The sequence below is a fragment of the Centroberyx affinis genome, unplaced genomic scaffold, assembly GCF_046629955.1.
Source record: "Centroberyx affinis isolate AG114_WGS23_722 - 3 ecotype Tasmania unplaced genomic scaffold, CSIRO-AGI_Caff_v1 ptg000431l_1, whole genome shotgun sequence".
NCBI classification, from domain to species: domain Eukaryota; kingdom Metazoa; phylum Chordata; class Actinopteri; order Beryciformes; family Berycidae; genus Centroberyx; species Centroberyx affinis.
Genome location: NW_027279095.1, coordinates 130,463 through 158,010, shown reverse-complemented (window position 1 = coordinate 158,010; position 27,548 = coordinate 130,463). Strand labels below are relative to the sequence as shown.

Below are 27,548 nucleotides of genomic sequence, written 5' to 3'. Positions count from 1 at the left end.
TGTGTGTTCATATTGGGTATGGTAGAGGGGGGTAGCTGTGCTCCTGCCGCTATGAAATTACGGCTGTGGGAGACAAAACAATCTAAATGAGAATGGCACCTACACAGACACAAACACACACACATACACCTTGCTCCCTTTGAAGCTGTTACCTTGTAATTATCTCTCAACCCGGCTGAAGGGGAAGCAGACACGAGGAGGAGGACAAACCTTCATCAGGGACGTACAGCAGGCTTTGGAAAACCTTGTCATTATCCGCAGAAGAGCTCGTTCACATGTCCATCCTGAGAGCCATGGTGGGGCCACAGCTGAGCTTCGCCGCAACATATGCCATTTGGTGGATGCTTTTATCGAAAACACCTCACGGTACAGTGCGTGCATTTTTTGCATGAGTGGCCTAAAGTGTAAATCAAACCCAGGCAGGGGCAGTGCCATGCTCTACAGAACTGCTGTCCTCTCAGCTTAAGATACCCCCCTTTCCTACATAGCCCACACTGGCCAAAGTCCAAAAAACACATCCATTCAGACGTTCACTACATTAAACTGATCACAGGACACTCAGGTCTATACATCAACAGGAATAATGGCCAAACTTAAAGATTCTGGTGGGAATATTGACCTTGGCAGGACTTCACTCCTACAGGATGAGCTCATGTTGCATTTTCGTGTGCTCTTCCGTAACACGAGTTGGGCTAATTTGCGTGAAAGGACACTCGTCACCCACAATGACAGTGTTCAATGCCAGTGCTGACGTTTAAAAGGACGGGGCTGTCAGGGGACGCTTCTGCACTTACTGCTGAGCGAGCAGCTTTTTGAAGTCAAGGAGAGGTTGCCCAAATGTTTTCACATAGCTCTTTTCCAATAACTTCAAAACAATAAGATAATGTTGGTGTTCAAAATACCACAAGGGGAGAACTCGCCTGTTCGACCGGCCAGTCAGAGAGGCTGTGGCGTCTGCTGGCCGGACTGTACGTACACAGCCCTCTCTCCTCTACTCATCAGAACTGGGACGGAAAGTGATGTGAGTGAGTGAGCAGATCCGTCATAACCTGACAGAATTCATTAGGCTGTGTAATTTCCCCCACTGTCAGAGACACCGAATTATGCACAGGGCGGACAAATGATGGATTTCACATTTCCCAAAGCGTTTATTTATTGCTTTATATCAAATCTAGAGTGGGAAGTGGAAAAGACATTACCAGTTTCATTACTGGTGCGAGAATGAGGGCAGAGGGCGTTGGGGGAAGGGGTGCGTTTTTCCTCGCAATTCCATCTGAATTAAATGTGAGAGAACAAGCTTCCTGATATATGCCATATAGTTTAAAACACAGTAAAGCTTAGCAAAACAGCCTCAAGTCAAAGACACTATACCCAGTGATAATGTAACAAACACAAAGCTGCATAAATTATGAACTCAATTTAATGATCACCACAAGGCAAACAACTACCAACATAAACAAAAAAAGACATCTTCAGAATAGTATGAACTATTGTTATTTTCTTAAAAAGACCCCATTATCATACAACATCCATCAGTCTGATACTAGTAACATTAATATATTTGTATCAAAGATTTTTATCAGCCTAAATAGGTGGGCAAACTCTATTTCACAGATAAAAAAGGGGGTAAACTGGGTTTAACCTCCATCACATCGCTGCGTATAGCAAAACAACAAAAGGGCAAAATCAGTACTTGGAGCATATTCAAGTGGGCAGAGTTAAATGACATTTCTGCTGCGCTTCAGTCACCCTCTGTAGGGATCCATCCACTCTCCAGTCAGCTGCCTTATGGAATGCTGACACAGCACCTTGCTCCATCTGACCAACAGTTACATCCACTAAGAGAGAAAACACCGCCTGTGTGGGATCTACGCTCGTGCCAGCACTGCTACATATTGATGGGAATATTCATACGCGTGATAGGGAATAGGCTCCGGACATTAGGCTACTCAGTGGATCCTTCCAATAACAATAAAATAAATGGCTTTGAGTGCACTGGTAGGAAACTTTGAGGGCATTACAATGGTGTGAGATAGGTATAAAGCCAAACTGAGGACTGCAATGTTTTGATTGCGGAGAAGCAGGAAGATCTAGTGGGTAAAGAGACCACCCCGGTTCAAGCCCCGACCTGCTGAAGTGTCTCTGAGCAAAAAAATCACTGAATCCCTGCCAGCTCCAATGATGCTATTCTGCACCTGAAGCAGCACTTGGACCTCCCTGGGGTAGGGGCTAGTGAAAAAGAGAATTACTCTAAGGCAGCGAGAGGCACACTTAGAGGCAGCGGCTCTCAATCCTGGTCCTCAGTATTGCTGGTTTTCTGTCCTACTGGGTACTTAACTGCTGTCAATAGCATTCACCTTGCATCCCAGGTGTAAAACAGTCATTGATTAGATGGCTTGAATGAGAACCAGCAGGACCAGGATTGAGAGCCTGCTCTAAGGGGATCAATAAAGTATCTTCATCATTAAGACAGACAAGAGTTCAATCCCCTGTTGCTTTTGGGTGTAGAAGAATTGTTTTAATTAATAGGAATAGGGGATCTATTTATCCATCTATATTATTTGTTCTTTAAAAAAAACAACAACACTTGACTCACCTCACTGTTGTGTCCTCTGAGGTTGAAGTTTATTCTCTGCGGGGTAGTCCGGTCCCTCCTGCAGTGGCTGGATGTGAACGTGACCCCGACCACCCCTCTCCCGTTCCCGGTAGCGAGCCAGCCTTCCTCGTAGTAGCGCTTCCTGCACACCGGCTTCTCCTTCTCGCTCTTGGGCACCCGGCCCTTCCAGGACAGGCAGAGGATGTTGGAGTCGCTGCAGAGGACCGGGCCATGCTCCACGGCGGCGAACATCCCTGCGGCTCGCTACCCGGCCGGACAACACACTCTCCGGGAGGTCGCGTCTCTTCGGAGGGGCTGGGTCCCGTTATGAGCGCCGCTCCTCCGCTGAGGTTACTTCGGTGCCGGATGAGAGACGGCGACAACGGTGCATAGTACTTGCGCTTTCCCCCCGGCTATCTTTGCGATTGGCGATAGACCTACTCATTAAAAGGTGATCGGTGAAACGCTGTCTAAATCACATCTAAGAAAACAAAACTATGTTGCTTGTGAAATAATCGGGGATATAAGATTGCAGTAGATACCACTAGAGACTGCAGACACGAAAAAGGCACGCATTCAAGTCATTTTGATGTATTCAATCAGTGAGCTGCCTAGTTAATGCTGTCTCAGTGAAAAGGCAACAGATGAGCCGGATAAGCAATATTCAAAAAATCACTATAGCAGTTTCTCTTCTTGCGGATTTCAGCCACATATCAACTGACCAAAAACAAACACATCCACTGATCACTCCCGGGGAAACTGTGTTTTGTCCGCTCTTATACTGGCAATGCATCCAATCCATGCGATTCCAAACTTGCCAGTGCTTCCAATTATGCTGGGGTTTGTCCACTTCAGTATGTCATTTCTGGGCTCCGCTTCCTCCTAATGCGATCTCGGCTGTCTGAGAGGAGCAGGGACTCCTCGCATCAGCTGTCAACCCACAGGAGTGCCGCTTCTCCCGGCAACGTCATTACGTCAACCAGCTTGCCTTCCCAATCCACGTCGGGGATCCCATGAAGGACTGATAGGGAATCAGGGAAAAACACACATCTAAGATAGGCTGAATTCATACACACAGCGACACACAGTCGCTGTCAAATAAGCAAGTGTAACATAAACTTGTTGGTCGCTAACATTATTTTACAAAACATAGTTTGGTCTTCAGCTCTCACTGGCCGAGTACCGCTGAAAGCTGTGGTCAAAACACACACCTGTGTCCAATAATAAATATTCATGTGCCAACAAGACAACTAATTATTATTTAATCATCATTTATTAAGAATAAGATTTTCTTGAACATTTACGCTGTCGTGTTATTACAATACTGTAATAAAGCGCGGCCCCTCGCGGCTTACTGATCAAGTAAACAAAGAGAAAAACAGATAGGGAAAGAGAAACAGAAGGTGGGAAACAAGAAGGGGGAGAGAAGAAAAATCTCAGACACTGACAGTGTAAGAGATTCAGACAGAGGGGGCAGACGGATAGACAGACATATACGTGAGCTATGTTATTGTCACCTGACGATAAAACGAAGCTCGGTATCACAAGAACGTGACTGACATACCGTTAAGTTAGCTGTCAGTACCAGACAAGACAAGAGCAGCCACACCGATCTGAACCAGTCTAAAATATGGACAGCTGGCGTTACAAGAGCATCCATACTACCTGCTGCAAAACGAATACAATAAAATGTGTCAGGTTATTGTACAGAAGGCCCAGAGATGCCGCTACTACAACTGACTGCCAGTTGGAGCGCATGAGATGGTGCCAAAACATAAGAAACACCCATCACCATTAGCCTCCTAGCTAGCTAAAGAGATCATGAACGCTGGAATATGGCAGAGCTCTGTGGCTCCACAACACACACCGGAGATCAAAACATGTCAGCCGGATTAATAATGCCGCTGTCGATTTGTCTGCTTTTCGGGATTATGGCAATCTAACCGAGGTCTCAGAGACCGACAGGAGATGCAGCTAACGTCAGCTAGCTAGGTTAGCTACTCCACAAAGAATGGTAGCTAGCCTGCTAGCTAACTAGCTAGCTCTCCTGAACCATCAGCGGCGGCTTGACTCACTGGCTCCGTCTGCCGCTGGCATTCGATAGCTTGCTAGGGCTAACGAGTTAGCTGGATGTTTATCCTAACGATTTTCAAAATACTCGCGCCTAGCTGTTCAAAACAACCACATGACGGTGGTATAATTGCCAAAGTGGCAAGATAATACCAGACCTAGTGTCAACAAAGCCGGGGAATTTTCAATGGACAGTGAACTGCTGAACGTTACCTCGTCTGTGTTGCTTCCTCTGCCTGCCTGCCACTGTACACTGGCAGGGCCCGACTACTGTATCACGTGATAGACACATGATTTGGCCCCATCAAATCTGTTTATCATAGGCCACATCAGTACCGATCCTTCATTTTTCAACTTGGCTATCTTCTTTCAAATGGGAATAATAAACACATGTGCTGTGTCAGTTTAACAGTGAACAAACTGGTAAAGTTGGCCATCTGCCTGGGAATATATAATAGCATATAAATAGAATATTAAACACGAGAGTTGTCCTCACCATCAGTGGCGTAGCTCATCCAGCTGTGTCCTCTTGTTTACACAGCTGGAGTTTTAACACCTTATTACAATAGATTTAGTAGTTTCTCATCCTGGACACATGGGGGCAGCATCGGCAAATTATTTCTCCTCTTGCGCCAACCCGCTCTAACAACATGGCCGCCCCCATGGCTGTCAGTCGAGATATTTGCTCTTTGGCAAGGATATTCGTAGGAATATCACAATTGGTATAGTATTAACAACTTTTCTTCTTTTTCACAACATCTGCAAACCATTCTGCGTTATGGCACAATTATTAGTGTAGGAGAAGTGGAGTGACCTAGCTTGTTGGCTAATCTCACACTATGTTCAGGGTTGTGCAGCTAATGCTAATTGTAGCATTGTGGTTATGTGACCTAGTGTAAATATCTGTTTAATTTGAGTTTGTTATTTCCAGGGAACAAGAGGTTTGAGCGCCTGTCGAAGTCATAGGAAGTGTAATATAATTCGGTAGGTAACCATGTTTCTTCTCTTGTGTTTCAAAGCCCACGTGTTTTCTGAAAAACAGAGGAAAATGTGAGATAGTAGAACTAAATATCCCAATGCCTTGCACAAGCCAGCAAGCTATTGCTTAATGTTACTTTAAAGCCTATTTTCGTAATGCAGTATCAGAGTAATAATGGTTTCTCATTATAATAAAACGATACAAAGCATGCTGTCTCATAGTCTTTTCAACTTATCCTGGCTGCAACCACCACTACTGTTTGTTTTTTTTAAATATATACTTAAGATATCAAACATGCTCATCCTGGAGTCCTTAGTGGGATAATCCAGGCATGTATGCTGCCTGGAGAAATCTGTCTCGCACAGCAATTAAACATCATGTTTATGGATATGATGATTGTTTATGATAATATTTGCCAGTAGAGATACTTGGCGTTGATGCTTCTGATACATCAGTGACTGAATGTGTGTGTCTTACATTATTATCTATATTTACCCATAATGTAAACCTTGTATATAATGTATGATTCATACTTAAAATGACAATTTGGGTAATTCCTGTTTGAACCTGGTCCTCCTGACATCGTATTCAAGCCCATAAACCCTTTATATCCATCACCTCCTTGGATTATGTATGATCATTATAGGAAAACTTATATCCACTGAATGGATGATGTTTAAGTATTTAGAAAATATGCCCACTAGGCTTATTACCTCATCACTCAATTTCAGCCCCAAGCATTTCTGATTAAGCAGTTACACGAGAAGCACTAATATTAACACATTAACATATTACCAGGAGTTGTTGATGACCATTGATAGTTAGTGTTTCTCTGCTCTGTCTCTACAGGTCCCATCTCCCACTGACATCAAGCACCTTCTTCCACACTGGAGCGGTGTTTTCGTCAACACCTTCATCAGTGAGTTATTCACCTCAGACTGATACTTGACTGCTCAGTATTCAAAAATTATTAAAAAAAATTGAGACTCACATTATTGTATCCAGTTGTCCGTGTACATTTTCCTCACTCTCAAGCCAAGTACATTGTATTCAGTGTATATCACGAAGTCATTACATGGCATCATGTTAGTTTCAATAAGGTTTTACACTTTCCTTTCAGATCACAGTCACAGATGAGCCCGACACACTGTTCCAGAAGGTGTCAGTTCTGGTCAAAGGTCATGACAGGGCCGTCTTGGACAGCTATGAGTTCTTTGCCACCATGACAGCTAAAGAGCTGGGCATCACCCTTGGCAAAGTGTGAGTCTTAGAAGAGCTATATGAACTAGCAGCGATGGTCATTCATTATAGCCTCTCCTTTTTTACTGCCTGTATTTTCATGATTCTTTTCCTCTGCCGTAGTTTTGAACCTCCCAAAGACATCGACAGGTTTACACTCCTGAAGTCCATCCACATCTTCAAAAAGCACAGGGTCCAGTATGAGATGAGGACGCACTACCGCTGCATAGAGGTGAGGAGCATGAGCTAGGCTGTCCTAAAGTCTTTTGGCTCTCTCCAAGCAATCAGACTTAATTCAGCCGGGGACAGTATACTCAGCCCATAAGGGAACCCATGCCGTTTCAATGGATTTATCTGAATATCTAAGCCTTGCCAGGGCTCATCGTCTATTTAAGATGTCTCTTCTCTTTCTCTAGCTGTCTCATGTAACAGGCTGCACAGCCCAGGTGTATCTCGAATACATCCAGAGGAACCTCCCTGAAGGTGTAGCCATGGAGGTGTCCAAGGTGCGGTACTGCAGAGTTAGTCCTACACCAGGAACAATTCAATTTGTTCTAATTCTGCATTAGACGGACAGCTGTCATGCCTCTGTGCCCCAAATAGTAGTAATTTCTTCTATTATTATGTTTTCAGACCGCCATGGAGAAGGTTCCGGACCACATCCTCCAACCCATATGGAACGACAAGCCCACCGATAACAAACCCAGCCAATCAGAGCAATCATAAGAAACAGATGCTGTTTTAATGTCTCCTCTCGGACGCCAATAAATCTGTTGGTTAAAATGGGAAGGCATACAGAAAGATGCAATACTGACTTATGCTTGTCATGGACATTGCAACCTGCCCATCACTCAGAAATCATCTGAAATCTTGTCAGTAGTGTGAAGAAAATGGGCCTCTTCCAGAAGCAGAACTCGCATTCAGTATTTCAATATAAAACAATGTGTATCTGTTTTAATTTACTGTCAGTCAGCTCTTCTGAGTTGGCTTGTGTCATTTCTTCATTTCTGTGGCAGAATCGATTGTATGTTTTTTCTAATAAATGTTACACATTCTGCATGTAACGCTTAGATTACTCTTTGTACTGTTGTTATTTTAGTCTGAAAAAGGTTTCTAATATACTTTGTTCTTTAATGTTCATGTTAACAACAGGATCATGTTTTGTACCGCTGCAGGGATATATCCTGGACTTTGTTACTCTGTATGGACATGTATGTAGGACACAAGACCAGCACACACAAGATATTTTTTTTTTTTTTTTTTTGCTTTTATTGAATAATCACAAGATACAAGAACTTGAGGCAAAGCATAAAGTAGCTGCACTCAACATTTATATTCTGCTGCCATGGTGTGAAAGCAATATGACTTATCCTATTCTGAGCGAGTGAAAGCTAATACTTCCTGTCATTTAAGACGATTTCCTGGTAAAATTCCCTATATTACATCATCATAGACACTTTTCTCCGCTGCTCTATTTAAAGACCGTTGAGTACCAGCCCGCCCTCCCTCCCTCCCTACCTCTCTTTTCCTGGAACAAAATGAGTTGTCAAACACAGATGACACTCCGGCATAAATCATATACAACTACAGTGAGTGATCTCCACAATGTAAAGAGGTAAGAAGCTTCAAACCCTGAAAATCTTTGTTGCTGTAGCTACACACTGACGACCCAAATCACATCATTGGAGTCATTTTTCAAAGATTCCAAATTCCTGAAAAATCTTCAACTTGTCATTAGCCGCTCCTCACTGTTGGCCAAACCTGGTGATGGACTTGGTTGCAGGGATCCTGTCCCATTTATAATGCTCTCAGCTAAGTACACAGAAAATCAATCCCCTCTATATGGTGCCTCCAAAGGTCCAGGGCCCAAACAGTGAGACACTGGTGCTTTCATGTCATAGAAAATTAAAATCTGGCTTGATAATAAAGTTGATTGAGGGGATGAAGATGCTAATATTGTCTCTTAAACATGGACAAACTAAATTTCTCAACCTTGTATTAAAATAATAGTTTGGTTACTACGGTAACTGTGCTGATAAGCCCAGAGCTTCAGTTCAACAAACAGGTTTATAGTCCTAGTGCTGTAGATTTGAGGCTTAGTTTGGGACCTTTCATATTGGCCTTCTGGTCCACAGGTCAAAGACGGCTACTATCAGCACCTGATAGCCAGGAATTGTCCAATGAGATTTGCTTTGTGCTAGTAGATTAAGCAATGCAGAATTAAGGTAATTTTCATTTCAATTGTTATTACTGTAATAATATTGATTCATAATTTTTTTCCTGCATGCCCTTATCGACAGATACAACCCTGGCGTGAACATAGGTTGTATGTCTGTTCTTGCATTTCATATTATAGATGTACTTCTATGTAAAGAAGAATTTGTCTCTAAACTGTATTTATATAGCCATTAATGAAAGACAAAACACCGACAATATTCTCCACAGCACCACTTGTCGACCCGACGCCCTTCATGTCTCACCTGCTTTGATGCGACTCGTTGGTTTTTTCCACTTCCATCCTGAAAGAGAGAATCTCCAGGCATCAGACAGGGAGGGGTGCAGGGAGTAAGACACAAGAGGAGGCTCACCTGTTCTAGAGAAGGGCCGGATCTCGGGTATCAAGTCACTGGAGAAGAAGGGGGAGAGATGAGGGAGGGCCTGGGTCCCTGGGCCTGGAGGGATAACTGTACTGTGTGCCCCCCCCCCTTCAGGAGACAACAACAGTCAGTCTGTTATAATCAACCACAGGGAGCAACAAGAGGGGACTGCAAAGACTGAAGGGGCAGCAGAAATGTACTGAGAGTGCTGGAGACAGGAAAAAGACAGACAAAGAGAGGAGGGGGAAGGTGCAACACCTGTCTGTGGCTATTTTCTGACATGGACTGGTGGCTGTGAATCCCTGTTGAGGTCTGTAGCCACGTTTGAGCAGTCTGCAGGCTGAGTGGCTCAGTGGATAAAACGCTCTTCTTTCCAGATATAAAGCCAGATACTTGTTTGTGTCAGTGGCATGTCCAACATATAAATTATGAATGCCTCTTCATATAATTGTGCTTATGTGTTACACTAGGGCTTCCAGTGTGCCTTTATAAAACAGTTGGCCTAAATTTGCAACACATTATGGAAAAATTATGTATTCACAAAGCTTGCAGAACTTAAGAAGAGCTAAAATATTTAGTGTATTGTACTTTTTTATATTCCATGTGACATAAGGTAGTGCTGATCACCATTTCAAGTGTGATAATGTACTTTGTAAAAAACATTAATTTGATAATCAGAAGTTATTTCTCTCTGTATGAGGTATTGCACCTCTACATGCATGGCAGCAAACTCAAAGTTGCTTAAAGATTGAAAACAGACAGGATTTTAAGGGGAAATTGTATATAAAAGAATAGAAGACACTGGCCAAAACACCCCTTGGCCTTCTTTGAAATATAGTTAACAATACCGACAACAATTTCTCCTCCTTACAGCGGTGAAATATTACAGTCCTGGGTCGTATCAGAGTGCTCGTCCTCTGCGGATGATGTCCTCCTTTTAAACATGCTACCACTGAATTTGAACAGTGACATTAATATTTCAGGCAAAAGTATTTCTGTGCCTTACAAGTGGAGCGGTTCTGAGTCCTCCAGTCAAATTCACCTGCTAGGCTACATGGTAATGCACTTCTTTGAGTGAGATTCATGTTTCAAAGACATAACTGTTGTGCTACTAAAAGTGCAATACTTTTCCAAGTCTTTTCTGGTCTGCAGTGAAATCAATTTCAGCCCTCAGCAAGACTATAGCAATGATTCTGTATGATCCATTTAATTCTTATATTATTATTTTCATTAAGGGCTCTTGGTCCTCCAGACTCAGCAAAAAAGTGCTGTAAAAATATTAATTATGTGCATGTTTTTACTTGGTATGGGATCAAATGTGCAGTTTCTTTCAAATATCACAGTAAATAAGTAAAAACACAAATAATGTTACTGTGTAGCTGTATAGTCCTTTGACGTAATTCATTCTCTTTGATAAATTACAGATATGTAAAGTTGTAATGACAACTCTCAAACTTGACTGTGAATAAACAATAAAAAGAGAAGTTGAGTTTATTTTTACTTTTATTTTTTCTTCTTCACGACTACGTCATATCTCTTGACGGTTCTCATAAAACACATTCACAAATTCACAAAAGTTATGTTAATTACAGTAAATAAAGAGTATTTATTACACTTCAAAAACCTAAACACAGTAAATAATAAATGTCTTATACTTAAGTGAAGCAAATACTTCAATGGAATTTGCCTTCATTTATAAAAGCTACTATCTAGATATATATTTTCAGTATACTATTCATTTATAATGCTTTTTCTTTTTGTCGTTACACAATAGATTGCTGAACACAAACATGAATGTTCCAAACAGCAATACTCATAACTTAAAATAGCTGCACATTAATGATATAAAATATAACATTAAATATTCATGAATACTTGACATGTGAAATATTGTCTTGTCACTTGAAAAAAGTGTAAGTGAGTCTGTTAAACAATATTTGCTGAACTTCTTGGTGAGGTTATAATACAAAACTATTTCCATGTAACAAAAGGAAAGGTTAGGGAGGTCCAAGGTGTACTAAACTAGTTAACACTGGTGCTTGAGGGCTGCTGTGCACTCTTGTATCGTTTTTTTTTTCTCTTTTATTCCCCTTACTCACACACATTGTGTCACCCAGTTAATCTTTATTAAGAATCAGGAAAATTTCTTAAGGCTCACAGGGTGACTGCCACAAGAACCACAGAACATTTAATGAACTTGGATAACAAGAGCTTTCCCCCCTTGAGGACAACGGTTTCAGTGGCAACCTTGTTTGAAACAGCCTTTTCTCAACAATGTAAAATATTGCCCTACAGTACCAACAGTAATTCATTAACGACATAAGTAACAGAAAGTGAGAATGCCTTTACATTGTTAAGGTATGAGGCATTTTATGTGTCCTCTGTTGTCATTAGTCATTTTCACATTGTTTCTTTGCCAGGAGACAGTTTCAATAACCAGACATTTGGCCACAGAGTGTTTCATAGAGATATTCAAAGTCTTTTTATGACACATAACTCGGGGGCTTTTCACTCACTACACCTCTGTAGGCCCCCTTCTACAGAGCGAGCGCTCGGTTATTGTTTTAGGGCAGGCTGTGTTAAAAGCGTCGGCCACCAGGGGGCCCTGGCCACCTCTGGCCTCTGCCAGGTGGGGGGTGATGCGGAGGAGAGACCGGTCCATTGTGGTAGCTGTGTAAAAGGATAAAATCACACATTGGAGTCTTGGCTTTGGCCAATAGGGGGCACACTCTGATAAGAGCAGCCATCTGAGCTATTGCACTGGAGGAAGCTCTCCTCTTTCAGCTGCTGTGCACCTTTGAGAGGCAAAATACAGACAAACAAATGTCTTTTCCTATAGATTATTTCATGCACTATTTGAAAGTCTGGCTGCAAATAATTGAGCAGTGTGTATTATTTTTTATTTACTAACTGGATTAACATACTTTAATTCAACATTTGTTACGATAAACCTTAGTATTGTGGGGAAAACTGTATATTTAATGTGGATTTATTTGACATAAACTTCGAGAGGAAATGTGAAAATTAGAGGGCAAGTTAAAGAGAAGGAAATCGTTATAATGGGGCTTTAGAGAAGAGGGGGGAAAGGACTGTATCTCTGTGGGTTGCGTCACAACTCTCTACTTTTTTCCTTACATTTTACACTTGTGGATTCTGCAACAGATTTAAAAGCATACATCTGGTGTAAGCAAGGCCTCGCATGCTAACCAGATGCATTTCAAATCCACTTAGGAAGTTTAAAAGTGGGCAAGTGAGGAAAAAGTGAGGAGAATTGTGACTTGGGGAGTCAAAGTATTGTATAAACAGTATAAAAGCTCTTACCCTCTTGGGCCTCTGGGGTGGAAGTGGCGTGGAGGCCCGGGGGGCGGCGGCATGCCTCGGCCTCGAGGGTGTGGTGGGCGCCCTCTGAAACCAGGATGCCCCAGAGGGGGAGGCGGAGGGGGTCCGTGTCTACAGAGGGGGAAGAGCGTTTCAGAAATACTCACAGGAAACTAATTTCATGTCCGCTCTCCTGTCACTGAAAATCTTTTGCACTGATCAAAACGAGTGAGATCAACATGAATGGGTTTACCTGTGCATGGGTGGGAAGGGGCCTCTGAGATGCATGGGTGGTGGTGGGGGAGGAGGGGGTCCCATGCCCATTGGTCCGCCCCTTCCTCGATGGCCTCTAAGGTCTGGGTACGGCCGCATCCTCCCCATCCCCCTCCTGCAGGAGAAAGGCAGGAATCACGAGACAATGAATCATTCAAACCCATGGAGGAAAACAAGTAAAGACGAATGTCTGTCTTTTGCCAAGATGTTTTGTGATTTCCTATGACCCAAACTAATTTACCTTATCTTGTTTTGCATACCATCAAAATAATAACGGCAACATTTTGACACATTCAAAAACACCAACAACATATTTTAAACATCATCGACTATATACTGTATCTTGGCACATGACAGCATGCGTGTTCCGACTCCAGTGACGTACCTCATAGGTCCGAATCCATTCATGGCTCCTTCCCTCCCTCGACCCCTTCCATGTCCAGGTGGGCCGAAGCCTTTCATCATCATGCCCCGCCCACCGCGCATGTTGCCCCGACCCATCCGACCCCCTCGGCCGCGGCCTCTGAACCCTCGACCCCTGAGGAGATAAAGCACTGTGAGGAAACTGCCACTGCAGACAGGATCTGCAGTGCCGATCAGTCAGATGCATCAAGTTCAACCAATCAGAGCTGCACAAGGGAGCTTTGTATGTTGGTGGCCCTAAATGGCAGCAAGAGATAACCGTTCGAAAAATGTTAATTTCAATAACCAGAAATCGTGTAATGTGAAGTCAGTAAACTGCACACAACACACTAATGTTTACCAACTTGACTGGTGTGTATTCCCTTTATACCAAAGGAAACCAAAGGGACAAGAGATGCAAAAGATCTAAAGTTGGGGAGTCCAGCTTTCTCTGGACAGAGCGCTACTCACTGCTGTTTGTAATTTGCTCTCTAAATTTGTCACTTCACATGGAAGGGAGCACAGCGACTCTTTGCCATTTTCAAACTTGGCTGCACAGAGACACTCACAAAAAGTTAGCAGGTGTTAATGTTAGCTTGTTAGCTAACCATTTTGACTTTTTGACATCTGAACAATGCCACATGCTGTTATTCCTGGCCTCTTAGCATTTTGTGAACCTAAATCAAGTCCGTTTTTTATGTTCGATGTCTCATTGAATGTCAAATGAAGTGATGACCGGCTGAACCACAGGTGATGGAAAGTAGACTTCTTAACATTGCTGGCAATGGTAAGAAGTCGCTCCCTTCCCCTTGCGTCCGGGTTGGAGTCCACTCTGCTTCCATGTATATGAAATCCTATAAGGAAGCACATGACTGACCTGGCTTTGTTTTCTGGTACGGGCTCCTCAGATTCATCCTTGGAAGTCTTTAGGGTTGCTGTCACCTGTTCTTCTGTGTCTGCGTCCATCTGAAACAATTCAAGTCACACACATCTTTATGAACTGCTACCATGGAAACCTCTCACCTTTAAAGTCCACTTTAGTCATGAAGGAGAGATGAAGAAGAATGGAAGGAGACAGATTTTACACCTTGGGAAAACTGAGTTGTGGATTGTGCAAAATTAGGTGCAATTCCAATATTAGGAGCATTTCCCTTACATTTTTCCCACTCTGGCAAAAGTAAATAACATGACTTGCCTCGTAGTACTTTCTTCCAAAAATATCAGAGGAGCTGATGTATATCGACAGGTGTAAGAATAAATATAGCATCTTAAGTTATCTCATTCTGGTTTCCTAGGACATCTGGTAATTAATGAAGTCAGATGTTAAACAGCCTCTAAATGACCGTGTCTAATGACTGTACACTGGGGACTGAAGTTGTCAAATTGTTTTCTCACTCATGGTTAGGATTAGTGTAGAGCTGAAACTGCACATATAATACAGTCCCGAGTTCTTATATGTCCACATGGTGGAAATTCCTTTTGAAGCTTTCATCTAATCTGCCATCTGTCTGTGGTGACAGGCCTTTCGACACATTCAAACGAAGGGAGAAGTCAAAAGGCTTCGGATGCTACAATAGGAAACTCATACACACACGCCTGACTTAGATAGCATGAATAACTTGAGGCCGGCACCATCTGCCCTGAACCAGGAAATGTGCTCCTATATCCCCTCCCACCACAGACAGATCCCCCTAATATCTCAGCCACTTCCTCCAGTTTTATATAGAGATTAATACGAGTATGAGACAGTGAATGTTCACCAACACATTGCGACCAAGGTGAAAGTGGAAAGTGGAAAAGTTAAAACAATGTAGTTGGACAGGTGCCACAAAACTTAAAATAGTACAACCTACAACCCAGACTATGTTAGTATTTTGGGGCACAATACTTTTGAAAATAAAAATGGTTTATATCATAACTGTCATTAGTACATGTGTGATGAAAGACATGTCTCAGGTAATAGGCTAACACATAATAAATACTAATAAACTAACTATAACTATATGGAATAACTTCCACATGATGAAGTTATTATGAAGCTCTGTAGGGAGGAAAATTAGGGCATTTTACTACTCGAAAAATAATAAATTTATGGAGAAGTAAACTGTGCACTGCCTGCAGCTGTAAGGTAATGAAGCATGATGTGGTGTGACAAATGCCAGCCTCATTCCCAAAGATTGATCAGATATGTTGTACGATGTTGTTCTGTTCATTAATATATTTCCTAATGCCGAGACTGTGAATCTTGGCAATTTGACATATTTGAATTTTTCAAATGTTTATGTGTATTATTATGATAACATTACTTTAACACAGGCTTGTGCTACTTCTGCTCTGTTGAATGGGCTTTAATGGAGCCAGGAGGAACGTCTTTCCTTTATCACAGCGGATTGTTAATTTGTTTTTTGTTCCTTTACACTCGAAAAGTGCTATAAAATTATAACTACTGCAATTACTACATCCCATCGTCAATGAACCGCCTGGTTTCCAATAATTAGTAAACTGTACGATGTTTTATGTTGTGTAAGATAATCTGGATAATAACTCTGAGTAACATACCATCAAGGCTCGCTGATGATCTACACACTTAGGCATGAGTTTTCACACTGTGAGACGAAGCTCTTAAAACGACATTCAGCAGATGCTTGAAACATGAAACCGTGGCAATGCCTTCACTGACATCACATTGTTCTATAGCTGAGCCGATGAAACAGACATGGGCACGCCTTTCATAAGGACACAGAGCGGGTGACAAGTTTGGGAGTTAAACATGGAGAGCCACAGGTCAAAGCTGATAGAGGGGAGATTATTAATAGTTCAAAGGCCTCGGTCACAACTGTAAAATGTAGCACTTGCACCATTGCTACACTGGAGTGTGGAGTGAGTATTTGTGTGTGTGGTGAGTATGTGCATAGGGGGGGGTTGCTTTGTGGGGGAATGGTATGCCAGAGAAAGAAGGGCAAAGATGAAGTCAGAGAGAGAGAGAGAGAGAGAGAGAGAGGCACCGACTTGCTCAACTTATGAAGGGAATCTGACTAATGCACTAGGGAATGACTTTGAGAATTTGCCTCAAGGAAGAGCCTCCCCAGAAGAGCAACACTGTTGACAATCTCCAGCAGAGGAGTGACTCTCAGCAATTAAACTCTAACTGAAGCCAGTTCTTCCAGCTTGTCCTTCTAGTGTTATTATCTATGGTGTCTATGGTGGCAAGCAAAGGAAGACATACCAATTGTGCTTAGTTGAGAAGTCCAACAGAGATAGGTTAATAGGCTAAGAACTATAATAATGCTATGATAATTTTTAAAGGAACACTATACAAATATAGTATACCATAAACTCAGTAGAACCACACTCTATAACTCCCTAAAGGAATATTATAGGAATATTACAGTGATTTCTCACTAGGGCAATTTCAGCAAACAAACAAGCTATCAATCAGGGGTTTCAGAATTGGATTTAAGGAACCTCCTTCAATGTTGCTGAATCTAAATATAAATAAAATACAGAAAGAACTGAGTTTGTTCAAAATCTCAGTCAAGATCATTCTCATTCCCCTTCAACCACTCGTCCACATGCCATGGCCCGGGAGACATGCATGTGTCATACATGTTATGTGAGGCTAAATCTGCTTGCAGAGCCTCCAGCATGTCGACTTAAACGTCATGGAACATGTTTATCCTCAGCCTGCAGGGCGCTGGGGGCCGTTAAGCTAGCAGCACCTCCTTGAGACCTGCAGGCAGCACACTGGGAGTCTCTACATGTGTTTTACCAATACTGTCAACTAATGTGGAAAACACCTTGCTAATGTATAATGTAAAGAGCCTATAGGCCCTCTGTTATTCCCGTTGTTAAGGTCTAACATCGCTGAATAGCTATGTGGTGTCAAAATCAGTTGATTCGCTGCAAATAATATAATAAAATAATAATAGTTTAGAGAACCGCTTTACATATGATTTCATTTTAAAGATGAATTAAGTAGGCCTAGTAACTAGTATCTAAATGCTGTTCATATGCAAGGGGCGTTCCTTTGATTTACAAATGCTTTGCTGTTGAAATGTGAAATGTGCAGAAGAAATGACTTACTTCCATCGATGGTGCACGCGAGGTAGGTCCAGAAAAGTAATATAAAGAGTTTGCCTAATTGCTATGAAAAATAAATGCTAGTAGAAAAATAAAAAAAAATGTACAAAATATTCTACTGTTTCCTTTTGCTCGTTTACGCTTTGAAATGGCGGCTTCGGCAGACCGGATACATCCCAGGCTGGGATTTCTTTGTGAGGAGCGCGTCGTAACGTCAAGCCACGCCCACAGGAAACAACACTGGCCTCTGATTGGCCGCTTGTTGCTTTCGCCCAGCCAGTGGTGGGTATTCTGACATTCTTATTGGTGGAGGGATAGATTGACGTGCGTACCAATTATACTCCTCTGCTTGCAGTGATTCATTAACCGAGCCACAAGTTCAACACATAACACACACATTTATTGGAAATAAGTGAATGGGAAATATACATTTGTGGCAACAACGTGGATCTGACACACAGAAACACAGTGAGGTTAAAGTTTAACAGAGTAAAACATGGTCTGATGTTGACACTTTGTAATTATGTCGTGCGATATCTCAACGAAAAATAACTATAGCATAGCTATAGTAAACCTATAATAAATTTTAGAACCACACATATTCATATAGGAACATTATAGAGATTTTTCGTTAGGGACGCTCTGTTTGATTCCCCTCGACAGACGCAGATGAGACAAACACAGACAACTTTCAGAGAACAACAATTTACAGGCTCCAGGTTATTTTTCCAAACTCTGAATTAATAATGACAACAAAGGCAGCCTAATATACAAAAATAATTGCCAAGTGCCCACTGAACAATATTTACATCGAAAGAGGGGCGAAAAGAAGAAAAGCAAGAAAAAAAAAACACAAAATAAATTTTAATAATTAAGTTATCATAAGCCTGTTGCACTATTCATAAGAGAAGCTGTAAAGCAAACAGTAGAGAGGTCTACGTTACTAGACCAAATGTCCAAATCAGAGGAGAGCCAATGCGTAAAAGTGGTCCTTTTTGCGCCCATTACGCATGGCTTAGGATGTCTGAGAGCTTGTTGATGTACTCAATGGTGTATTTGAGGGTTTGTATTTTGGTCATGGGCTGGCCTCTCTTGCTGTAATCCGGCGGCAGGTAGTCGCGGAGCTGGTGCAGCGCCTCCGCGAGACTCCTCATCCGCATCTTCTCCCTCTCGCTGGCCTTCATGCGTCTTTTGATGGACATCTTGGGCTTGCTCTCCCTTTGCGTTGGGGTTGCGCTGCGTCCCGTGAAGCCAAATGAGAAATCCTTGAAGCCCTGATGGCCGCTGGAGCAGAGGAACATCTCGGGTGAAGAGCACATGGAGTCCAGCGAGGACTCCGGCGAGCTGGACTGAAGTGAGTCCTCCTCGTCTCCAAACGCGCTCTCCTGGCTCTTCCACTCGGAGAGCATTTTGGCTGTAACCACCTCCATGTCACAATCCATGTTAGAAGTATCCTGAGAGAGCGGCGGCATGCAGCGCGGATGGCCTTCAGGGTGGATAAGAGCAAATTCTGGGAAAGCGTTTTATATGGAAGCAGATCTCCGGAGGTTTATGGGTTCACAGCTCAGGAGAAAAAAAAGTTCAAAGAAAACCCCAAGTGCCAAAATGCGACCTTCCCGAAGGACGTCGTTCGTTGTCACTGGGGTGTGAATAAGGCCAAATAGACGGATAATGTGTAATAGAAAGAAAAATAATTAGATTCCCTTTTGTGGGGAATGACTCTTTAAAGTCGGCACGACGACAATTATCAGTTTGATGTGATCTGTCTAATGAAGGAGTGAAAGGATGCTGTTACACCTGGGATCTTCACACCTCTCTGGCAAGTCAGGCCCGCGTGTGTCTTCAGTCTGGAAGGTAAATAGGCCGGGGAAACACAGGCCTATACTGGTTTAATAGTGCAAATTCAAAGTATAGACACAATGTCCAAACACAGACCTGAACACCCAAGGATTAGGACGCAGCGCTGTCTAATTTCAGACACAGCAATCAATGTTCTGCATCTTGGCAGTGTGCAAGGATGTCATTTCACTGCAAAAATATCCATCTTATAAAGTCATTTAGTGTAGGATTGACTCAACTGACTTAAAATATGTTTACCTCTAAACGAGAAACAAATCTGGTAATTCGGTGAGGTACTTCCACTTGTTCCCAATGCAGTTTCACCTGTTTCGGGAAATTTCCAGGAACAAAGTGTCAATATCTTGGAACTAGAAAACGACTCTTGGTTCAACTAAATTCTGGAAACAAGCTGATGGGGAACAAGTGAAATTATCTCATCCAACTGATAAACATTTGTTCAAAGAAAAATAAGATTTAACACTCAATACCAGGATTAAATGACTGGTTATTTTATGCAGTGTGCGCACCGGCAGAGGATGCAGCTGTCACCAGGCTCCTGCCAGACCTTTCATGTCTGAAAAGGTGTGTAACGCGTCACTCGTGATCAAGGGGACCAACACTGGCGGGTTGTAAAACCAACGGGTCAGTGTCCCAACTATCCCCCTCTGCAATACCTCGACCCTGTTAGCTCTGCTTCTGCCCTATGGAGACGTATATCTCGCCAAAGAACAGCGGGATTTGGAGAAAATTAATTGGCATTTAACGATTACAACAGCACTGCGCAAAACTTCCCCAGATTTACATGAAATGTTCCATTCAGGATCACTGACAGTTAATCCTTTATGTTGGGGACGCCTGGTTCAAAAGACAGTGGAGATGTTGCCTTTTAGTCAGACAGGGCTAAACAACGCATAAGATGCAACACAACACACGGAGGTATTCTGGCCCGAGTCCAAATGCCCAAACAATTTAATTTTGTATACTAGTCAGGTAGGCAATTAGACAAATCTTTAAACGGTGACAAAAGTCTTCACAGCACATATCCAGACAAATTAAAATATCAACATGTCACACCTTTAATAAAATCACGCATATCATAATTTTCTGTTATGTTATAATGGCTGCTTTTCTGAAAAATGTACTTATATTTAAAATAAATATAAGTACAGGTAGGTCCAGAAAAGCTGTACTTATATTTAAAATAAGTACAGCTATAAAATCATGTAAACAGACAGAACAGACAGATAAAAAAAAGACTTTAACTGTTCTTCTCCTTCATCCTGGCCTTTGCAGCCCTGCAGCTCACTTCAGGAATTTCAGCCTCAGTCTCTCTGCCAGTGGCAGTGGACTCTCACTACAAACCACTGAGTCATCACTATCTAAGACAGTGACAGGCGAAGCAGGAGACAAATCAAACGCATCTCCATCCACACTAACTGGTGGGACATCCTGGCACTTGCTCTTAGCGGATGCAGGGCTGCTGTTGACCTGAACATCTACATTGTGACTCCGAGCTTTAGGCCCCAATAACCGAACGCTATGAGCAGTGTTGAGTGTCGCTTTGGTTGTGGGAAGTCTGGAAGTCGGCTTCAGTGAGAAGTCTGTGAGGTAGCCACCCTTTATTTTGTTTTGGGGCTTGATTTTAGCCTTTCTATGAGCTCCAAACTGTTTGTTCTCTGCATCGCTGTCCTCGCTTGATGAACACACGTTGACACACACACTCTTCTTGGTGGTCTGGAGCACCTTCCTGTCCTTGTCACTGTGACCGGGGTCAGAGTGGCACCTCTGTGGTGGGACAGAAGAGGAAGAAGAAATGGCTGCCTTGACAAATTTATATTTCTGAGGAGGCTTTTGGGTGCCAGCACCAGTGTCCTTTGCCTTGATTTGAGCTTGTGCTGAGGGCATTAAATGTTGTTTTGAACTGTGATTGGCTGGTTCCGCCTTACTGGTCACACTTTGGACTTTATCGATGAGAGTTTCTTTTCTATTAACATGTTGCTTCCCTGATTTTTTGGTGTCACTACCTTTAATAGGGATCTGTCCACTTGGCTTGGGGTTTTGGTTGTAAGAAGAACTGGGAGCCAGGCTGGCCAACTCATAGTCTAGCTGTTTTGTGACCTGGTCACTGTGCGCCTCCATCTTGTTCATAGACATGGCCGTGTTCCTCATGAGAACCCTGTCCCTTAGAGGACACTCTGTGTAACACGACTCTGGAGCCGGTTTGGAATCTGCGCATTTGACGTTACTTGAGGTCTTCTGCTGTGTGTTTTCTGCTTCCCTTTCCTTGACATGATCGTCTGTGGTTTTACTGGGCTTGGGTTCTGTGGTGCGGTTGGTAGCTGTCTGTGGAGTTGGGGACGACGTGAAGGACAAAGCCTCCCAGTCGATGTCACTCAGGTGCAGCGCGTCGATAACAGCGGAGACAGAAGGTGAAGCAACAACCTCTGGTTCTGTATTTGTGCCACAAGAGGGGTGAGACAGAGGAGATAGCACTTCTTTGCCTTCAGAATTGGAGCAATTACTCAGACCGCTGTGGTCTTCTCTAGGTTTCAGATGGTGTTTGTTGGGCAGTGGAGAGTCCAGAACCACTACATCTGGTTCATCTGTATTTGAAACGGTAGGGAGCAGTGTCTGTGGTTGAGTGTTAGCGCTTGCTGAAGTGGAAGTCTGAAGGGTCATCTGAGCCAGGAGGTCAGAAACACCATCACAGAGGTCCGATGGCTTCTCCTTTTTACTCCTCGGTTTCTTCTCTGAAAAAGGAATGAATGTAGAATGTCAGAGTTTAAAATATATACATTTTCAAGCACAAATCTGAATAAATGTTCACAGCTACTCTGAACATTATTCAATTTGGTATCTCTCGACTATAAAACCTTTTCAAATGTAGGCTTTGCCAGAGCTCTACAGCATTGAGGACCAGGGTGAGCAAAGCACAACCTGTATAAAGCGACAGTGAGACCTGTGAGACAGACACCTCCGGGTGCATCAAAGCCTTTGGTGTGAACTAGGGGAGCTGCCAAACTCTGCATTCTCAGGTGTCAGAGCTGCTGTAAGAGGCAGCCTTGAAAAACAAGTCAAAGCTCCAGGTGCCTTTGATCAGGACAGACTTGTCAGCACAATGTGGGAAGTCTTTGAGCTTGTCAAGTCTGTGTGTGTGTGTGTGTGTGTGTGTGTGTGTGTGTGGGGGGGGTCCCATTTCTCTCGTGAAAAATTAACTATATTACTGTCAGAGATGGTGAATTTCTCTACACCAAAACATAGATAAACATCATCTTCAAAGGAAGACGCTGAAATACTGTGCATTTATCTATTGATATGCACTTCTTTATAGATAATCTGACAGTTATATGAAGTATTGTCTTACTCTTGGTCTTGTTCTCCTCGGCCAGAGCTTTGTCTCTCAGGTAGAGCTCCACTACCTCTGGGTAGGCGAGGCGGAACAGAGACTCTTCCTCCACTGTCCTCACCTCATCCTGATTATCTGCAGACTGATCCTCAGGAAACGCATAATGCTCTGCAGGGTAGACAGCAAGGTCAGGATGAATGAAAGTCTTTTGTTTACGTATTTTAAGAGAGGGAGCGGTCCATTCCTCTTGCTTTTTCTTTATTGAGACAGAAAGAAAACCGAGATGGACACAGAGTTGAGTAAAGAAGTAAAGAAGGTTTTGCTAGGACTCGACCCGAGCGGCACATGTGGTTAAAGGTCTAAAACACAATACCATCTCTGGGAGGCATTTGCAATTCAGTTAATTCAAAATATCATTTATTACTGTAATTTATTGGATCACAATAGAATACTCAAATTATGAATGATTTCCTTTTCACTTAGCTGTAACAACCTATGATGTGATTTTTTTTATATTAGGAAAACTCACTTTCTGTCTTGAATTACTTGCAAGTGAATTCAAGTTCTAAACCCCAATACATATACAGAACGTTCGCACCGCAGATATTACCAGTTACCCAAATATGCATAATGGACTATAGAAATATTTTTTTATATATATAAAAATACAAACATGTTTGACTTTTGTCCTGATAAATGCCATCAAAATCATTTTAACATCTTACATGGTATAGGGATTTTGGAATACCTACAAATGTGTATTAGATCTATCTATATAATAAGTGCTAAATGGGGAATTCAGCTGACTTTGCTCATCTACATTTCTCACAAATCAAAATACCTCAATTCCCACACAATTTAGCAATGGTTGGCTGTATATTCATGAGAGGTATGATGGTGAGGTTTATTTAACCAGGATACTCATTGAACTGTAAGGCACTTTGGATAAAACCATCTATCAAACTGCATTTGTAATCAACTATTTCAGGTATCCTTACACTAGAATTTTCAGTAATTAATGGGATATATAATGTTAGATGCTTTATATCCTATCACATAACCTTTTAGCTGCATTCACAATATTTCTTTTGCATGACGATGTAATACACTTTTGATAGTTGATTGAGACTTTCTCAGGCCGGGTTGTTAGTGAGGTGGACTTTGATATGACAGATTTCCCAGCCTGGGGAGGAAGCCAGTTTAGCACCTAGTGGCTGTTGTGACTGATCTGTCACCTCTGAGCGCCACCTCACAGCCAGTCACTAACAGACAACCCGGTGACGAGCACCCTGCACCCCGCACCCCGCACCCCAACCTCCAGCCTCCAGCCTCCGCTTACTGGAGCATACATGTCACTCGACTCAGAGGATGTTCTCTTAAATATTGTGACTTCTATTTGCTTGAAATTTGAGACTAAGAATATTAAAAGAAAACGGAGAGCATTACTAATGATATGACAGGGATATGACACTCATAATACTCTCACTTGATGGATGACTGTGTGAATAATTTGCCCTTTGTACCACAACATTTAAACTGACCTGGTGTGCTCCAGATGACTTCGAAGCAAGCGACTGCGTTCCTCACTCTTGGTTTCAATATTCTGTTATGGGAGAAAAAAATGCAGGAAAGTGTCCCTCATAATGTATTCTGTGTACTGAAACAATCCTTCTATACAGTAATATCTGTACTGAGATAGCTTTGTGTGCTTAGAAAGTTGTATAAAATAAAATGTAGGACTACCGGACGGGCTTAATTTGCGAAGACATCTCTCTTCCATAGTTTCTGTTCATCAGCTCTGTGTAGGTCATCAAGACCAGAACCTTTTCGCTGGTGTAGTGCTTTGGCCACTCCATTTTGTCATAGGCAAATTTCTGGAAAACACAACACAAGCCACTACATTTTGCACCCTGTGAGCCAACGAACTTCTAATAACAGAACAAATCTGAATAATCTGAATAAACATGTTACCTGCATCGACAACATATTTGGCTTTCTCCTTCTGAAATGTGACACAGGCTTATCCTTGGAGATCAGAAATTCATTGATGATCTGCAAAATGCAATATACGTGTTAAAAACTGGAAATCATACAGATTTCTACACCAGTTAAACAATAGCAGTTCAAACCAACTGTACCTCTGTAAAAGGGTACTGTTCACTGGCCAGTGTTCTCCTGAGAAGAAAGCAAGAACTTAAATAAGAAACAGAACACACATAACATAATATGAAGTCAAACCATCCTTTGAAATCATCTTTTAAAATCTTGACGGGGCATCCTCTTTTAAATCACTTAAAAACTAATTTTGATAGACTTGCTTTTATGTAATTATCTTTAATATTAAGCGTTCTTGGCCTCCTTTTGATGTGTTGTGTTTATGTTCTTGCTTAGTAGATTCAGAAAAAGGGGCGTACTTCCTGATGTTGGCCTCAGCAGAGGAAGCCTGGCGAGTCTGTTCATTGCGGTGCCAGTCACAGGAACACTGGTAGTCAAAATCCTGAGGTTGACAAAACTGTTTACTGTCACAAAGCACACAGCCGCCACGCTCATGTGACTTGGCTGAGCCTGAGAAAGGAAAGACACCAATCAGAATAAATATATGATAACATAGGAGAAAAGGAGCAAAGCCAGTTCTAAATAAAAGGGAAATAAATCGGTTTTAAATCTAACACACTACTGGGTGTAATGCCGGAGGATGTTCACAGGCTAAAACATCTCTCACATAAGTGTATGTGCTAACGTGACAAGTTAAGTGGCTTTAAATCAGCCATGTGTGAGACATGTCTTCCTGCGGAGACCTCCCCTCTGCTTTACACCTCTTATCAGAACCAGGGACAGAGGTCAGAGTTCAAAGCAGGGCACCACTCACCGGGATGGCGGCATACGTGGCAGTGAGGAACTTTCTTTACAACTGCCTGAGACACACCTGCATTCTCCTGCTTCCACTGGACAAACCTGAAACCGCCAGAGAGAGATTACAAGTGCACCAACACTACATCACACCTATATACTGCCCCTGACCCTTTGGGATAAAGGAATATTGTCTGCAAATAATAGGCAAGAAAATTAAAGCTCATAGAAGATTTTGTGATTCCTACCTCTGTAGCAGTGTTTGCCCTTTCAGTGTCTGGATAAGCCTCAGAGTTTGCTCTTTACCAACCCCTGGTATGCCCTTATGGAAGCATGGAAATACACTGTCATATAAACAATTCATGTTAGCCATGTGTTGAATTTCAGGATAGGAGTCCCACACCTCTAGTCCTTACCTTAGGAATGTAATCACAGCCAAGGAGGATGGCCAGACCAACAAGGTTCTCTCTGGACAGATGTAGCTCTGTTTGCACTTTAGAAGTCCTGTAACAGTCCACCTGAGGGTCCTAGAGGGCAAACAAGGAAAATATACAAGTGGGTATAATGACAAGGGATCAGTAGAATTTCTAATAAACAAAACGGCAAGTATTTTGTGGCCAAATGGATAAAGATAAAGATAAAGAACTAGATGGAACACTCCTCCCTCATTGGCTGGGTTAAATGAAAGTTTTTACACTTCTGTATTTGATCAAATCTGTACTTTTAATATGAGACTGATACTCAGTAACAGGCTGACTAGTTTGTACCCATCTTGCTCCTCCATAACTCAGGATAAAGAATTAAGTTATGAACAAAACAACCAGGAAACAATAATTCCTTTGTGGATCTATAGGGAATGTGTGTTAGAAAAAAACAACAACAACACAGAAATCTGAGAAAATCACAGCTCTGCAAGGTGCAAAAGTACTACCTTAGTGTTCATGTTGAAGTTCCTGTAGACGGTCTGGGCTCCATACAGGAAGGCGTCTCCATCATTGGTGATGCAGCCGTCCACCAGGCCCTGGGAGTCCAGGTAAGCACACATGGCCTCAGCCTCCCCAGCAGCTGTCACCCAGGGGACACCCAGATAGTCCAGCATCTCTGCACACTGCAGAGGGATGACAGAGACAAGTGTGATGTGAAACAAGAAACTGTAACTCTCTGAACTGAACAGATATGATATTTCTCTGTCAAACTGCCTATGAGAATCAACCAACCTCTCTAAGTACGGCTTTGAAGCGCCCTCTGCTGGTGTTTTTTGTGCTTGTTGATTTGGGGGCAGCCTTTTTAAACCCTCCAAATCTTACTTCTGTCCTCTTGCTCATGGTTTCTGCTTTAAGTTTGGGGGCCTCTCCCTCCATGACAAAAACAAGTTTTACCCCCATTAGTGTGAGGGACGACACTCTGAAAAACAAATTCCTGGAACACATAAAAGAGCTGTTAGATTGTGGGTGATGACAAGTTGACAGATGAGAAAATTAGATTTCACACATTGGAACTGCCCGAGGAACACCAAGTCGAAGTAATTACAGGGGAACAATAAAATTAACACTATACGACAGTTACCTTAGGTGAGGTTTTGTCACTTTCCCCATCATTGCTTGGACATGCTGGGCCTCGCAGACCCACAAGCTGAGGTCCACTGCCAGGGTCTTTCCACTCAAGCTGTACAACGGCACCGACTCACGAACCGGGCCGAGGATGGACCACAAATCGTGCACACCCATTACGACCGCAAAGTGGTGGCCCTGACTTTAGCGCGAGAAAAATATGTAGTTAGTTCCAACACAAAACAAGAGGCTAGCTAGCTAGCCACGTTAGCCTGTTTTCAAACCGTGGCGCCGTTAGGCCGCGTTCCAATACCTCCACCCCCTCTGTACTCCACTCCCTTGCTGCTGGATTAATTGTCGCTAAGGGCGAAATAAACGTAAACCGTAGACATAATGTGAATATACGAGC

At 42.6% G+C, this 27,548-nt stretch overlaps 5 protein-coding genes across 6 annotated transcripts in view; 1 reads left to right on the top strand and 4 right to left on the bottom strand.

Annotated features, from left to right (window-relative positions):
• Positions 1-4,923, bottom strand: part of tulp4a (TUB like protein 4a) — a 36,967-nt gene extending 32,044 nt beyond the window's left edge. For both annotated transcript variants that reach the window (XM_071516795.1, XM_071516796.1), the window contains exons 1-2: positions 4,880-4,923; positions 2,597-3,617 (exon numbers count right to left, since the gene is read on the bottom strand). In XM_071516795.1, coding sequence (XP_071372896.1) covers positions 2,597-2,848 — 252 coding nt within the window. In that variant the 5' untranslated portion in view covers positions 2,849-3,617; positions 4,880-4,923. The remainder of the gene's footprint in view (positions 1-2,596; positions 3,618-4,879) is intronic.
• Positions 4,924-5,307: 384 nt separating this feature from the next.
• Positions 5,308-7,945, top strand: mrps10 (mitochondrial ribosomal protein S10). Its single transcript, XM_071516806.1, has 7 exons — positions 5,308-5,388; positions 5,598-5,650; positions 6,495-6,564; positions 6,766-6,905; positions 7,008-7,116; positions 7,301-7,390; positions 7,518-7,945. The coding sequence occupies exons 1-7, from the start codon at positions 5,317-5,319 to the stop codon at positions 7,608-7,610; spliced, it is 627 nt and encodes a 208-aa protein (XP_071372907.1). The 5' UTR covers positions 5,308-5,316; the 3' UTR covers positions 7,611-7,945.
• A 3,288-nt stretch (positions 7,946-11,233) lies between these two features.
• LOC139642094 (actin nucleation-promoting factor WAS) lies at positions 11,234-17,701 on the bottom strand. The gene is made up of 6 exons (XM_071516812.1): positions 17,558-17,701; positions 14,352-14,440; positions 13,458-13,610; positions 13,053-13,187; positions 12,803-12,931; positions 11,234-12,151 (listed from the first exon to the last, which is right to left on the bottom strand). The coding sequence occupies exons 1-6, from the start codon at positions 17,561-17,563 to the stop codon at positions 12,061-12,063; spliced, it is 603 nt and encodes a 200-aa protein (XP_071372913.1). The 5' UTR covers positions 17,564-17,701; the 3' UTR covers positions 11,234-12,060.
• Positions 17,702-18,558: 857 nt separating this feature from the next.
• msgn1 (mesogenin 1) lies at positions 18,559-19,026 on the bottom strand. Its single transcript, XM_071516813.1, has one exon. The coding sequence runs from the start codon at positions 19,024-19,026 to the stop codon at positions 18,559-18,561; it is 468 nt and encodes a 155-aa protein (XP_071372914.1).
• A 1,545-nt stretch (positions 19,027-20,571) lies between these two features.
• Positions 20,572-27,316, bottom strand: LOC139642091 (flap endonuclease GEN homolog 1). The gene is made up of 13 exons (XM_071516809.1): positions 27,156-27,316; positions 26,807-27,008; positions 26,521-26,697; positions 26,006-26,116; positions 25,838-25,911; positions 25,609-25,694; positions 25,154-25,304; positions 24,878-24,914; positions 24,711-24,791; positions 24,483-24,613; positions 24,281-24,342; positions 22,758-22,907; positions 20,572-22,143 (listed from the first exon to the last, which is right to left on the bottom strand). Exons 1-13 carry the CDS (start codon positions 27,314-27,316, stop codon positions 20,696-20,698), a joined length of 2,871 nt encoding a protein of 956 aa, XP_071372910.1. The 3' UTR covers positions 20,572-20,695.
• Between the last annotated feature and the right edge of the window lie 232 nt (positions 27,317-27,548).

Excerpts from the sequence above, each read along its gene's own strand:
- mrps10 (XM_071516806.1), top strand. The coding sequence starts at position 5,317 with ATGGCCGCCCCCATGGCTGTCAGTCGAGATATTTGCTCTTTGGCAAGG. Across the intron at positions 6,565-6,765 it reads TTTCGTCAACACCTTCATCA|ATCACAGTCACAGATGAGCC; the intron begins GTGAGTTATTCA and ends CTTTCCTTTCAG. Across the intron at positions 6,906-7,007 it reads GGCATCACCCTTGGCAAAGT|TTTTGAACCTCCCAAAGACA; the intron begins GTGAGTCTTAGA and ends CCTCTGCCGTAG.
- LOC139642094 (XM_071516812.1), bottom strand. Across the intron at positions 13,611-14,351 it reads GTACCAGAAAACAAAGCCAG|GGGTCGAGGGTTCAGAGGCC; the intron begins GTCAGTCATGTG and ends TTATCTCCTCAG. Across the intron at positions 13,188-13,457 it reads AATGGATTCGGACCTATGAG|GAGGGGGATGGGGAGGATGC; the intron begins GTACGTCACTGG and ends TTTCTCCTGCAG.
- msgn1 (XM_071516813.1), bottom strand. The coding sequence starts at position 19,026 with ATGCCGCCGCTCTCTCAGGATACTTCTAACATGGATTGTGACATGGAG.
- LOC139642091 (XM_071516809.1), bottom strand. The coding sequence starts at position 27,316 with ATGGGTGTGCACGATTTGTGGTCCATCCTCGGCCCGGTTCGTGAGTCG. Across the intron at positions 27,009-27,155 it reads GTGACAAAACCTCACCTAAG|GAATTTGTTTTTCAGAGTGT; the intron begins GTAACTGTCGTA and ends TATGTGTTCCAG. Across the intron at positions 25,695-25,837 it reads GGGCAAACACTGCTACAGAG|GTTTGTCCAGTGGAAGCAGG; the intron begins GTAGGAATCACA and ends TGGCGGTTTCAG.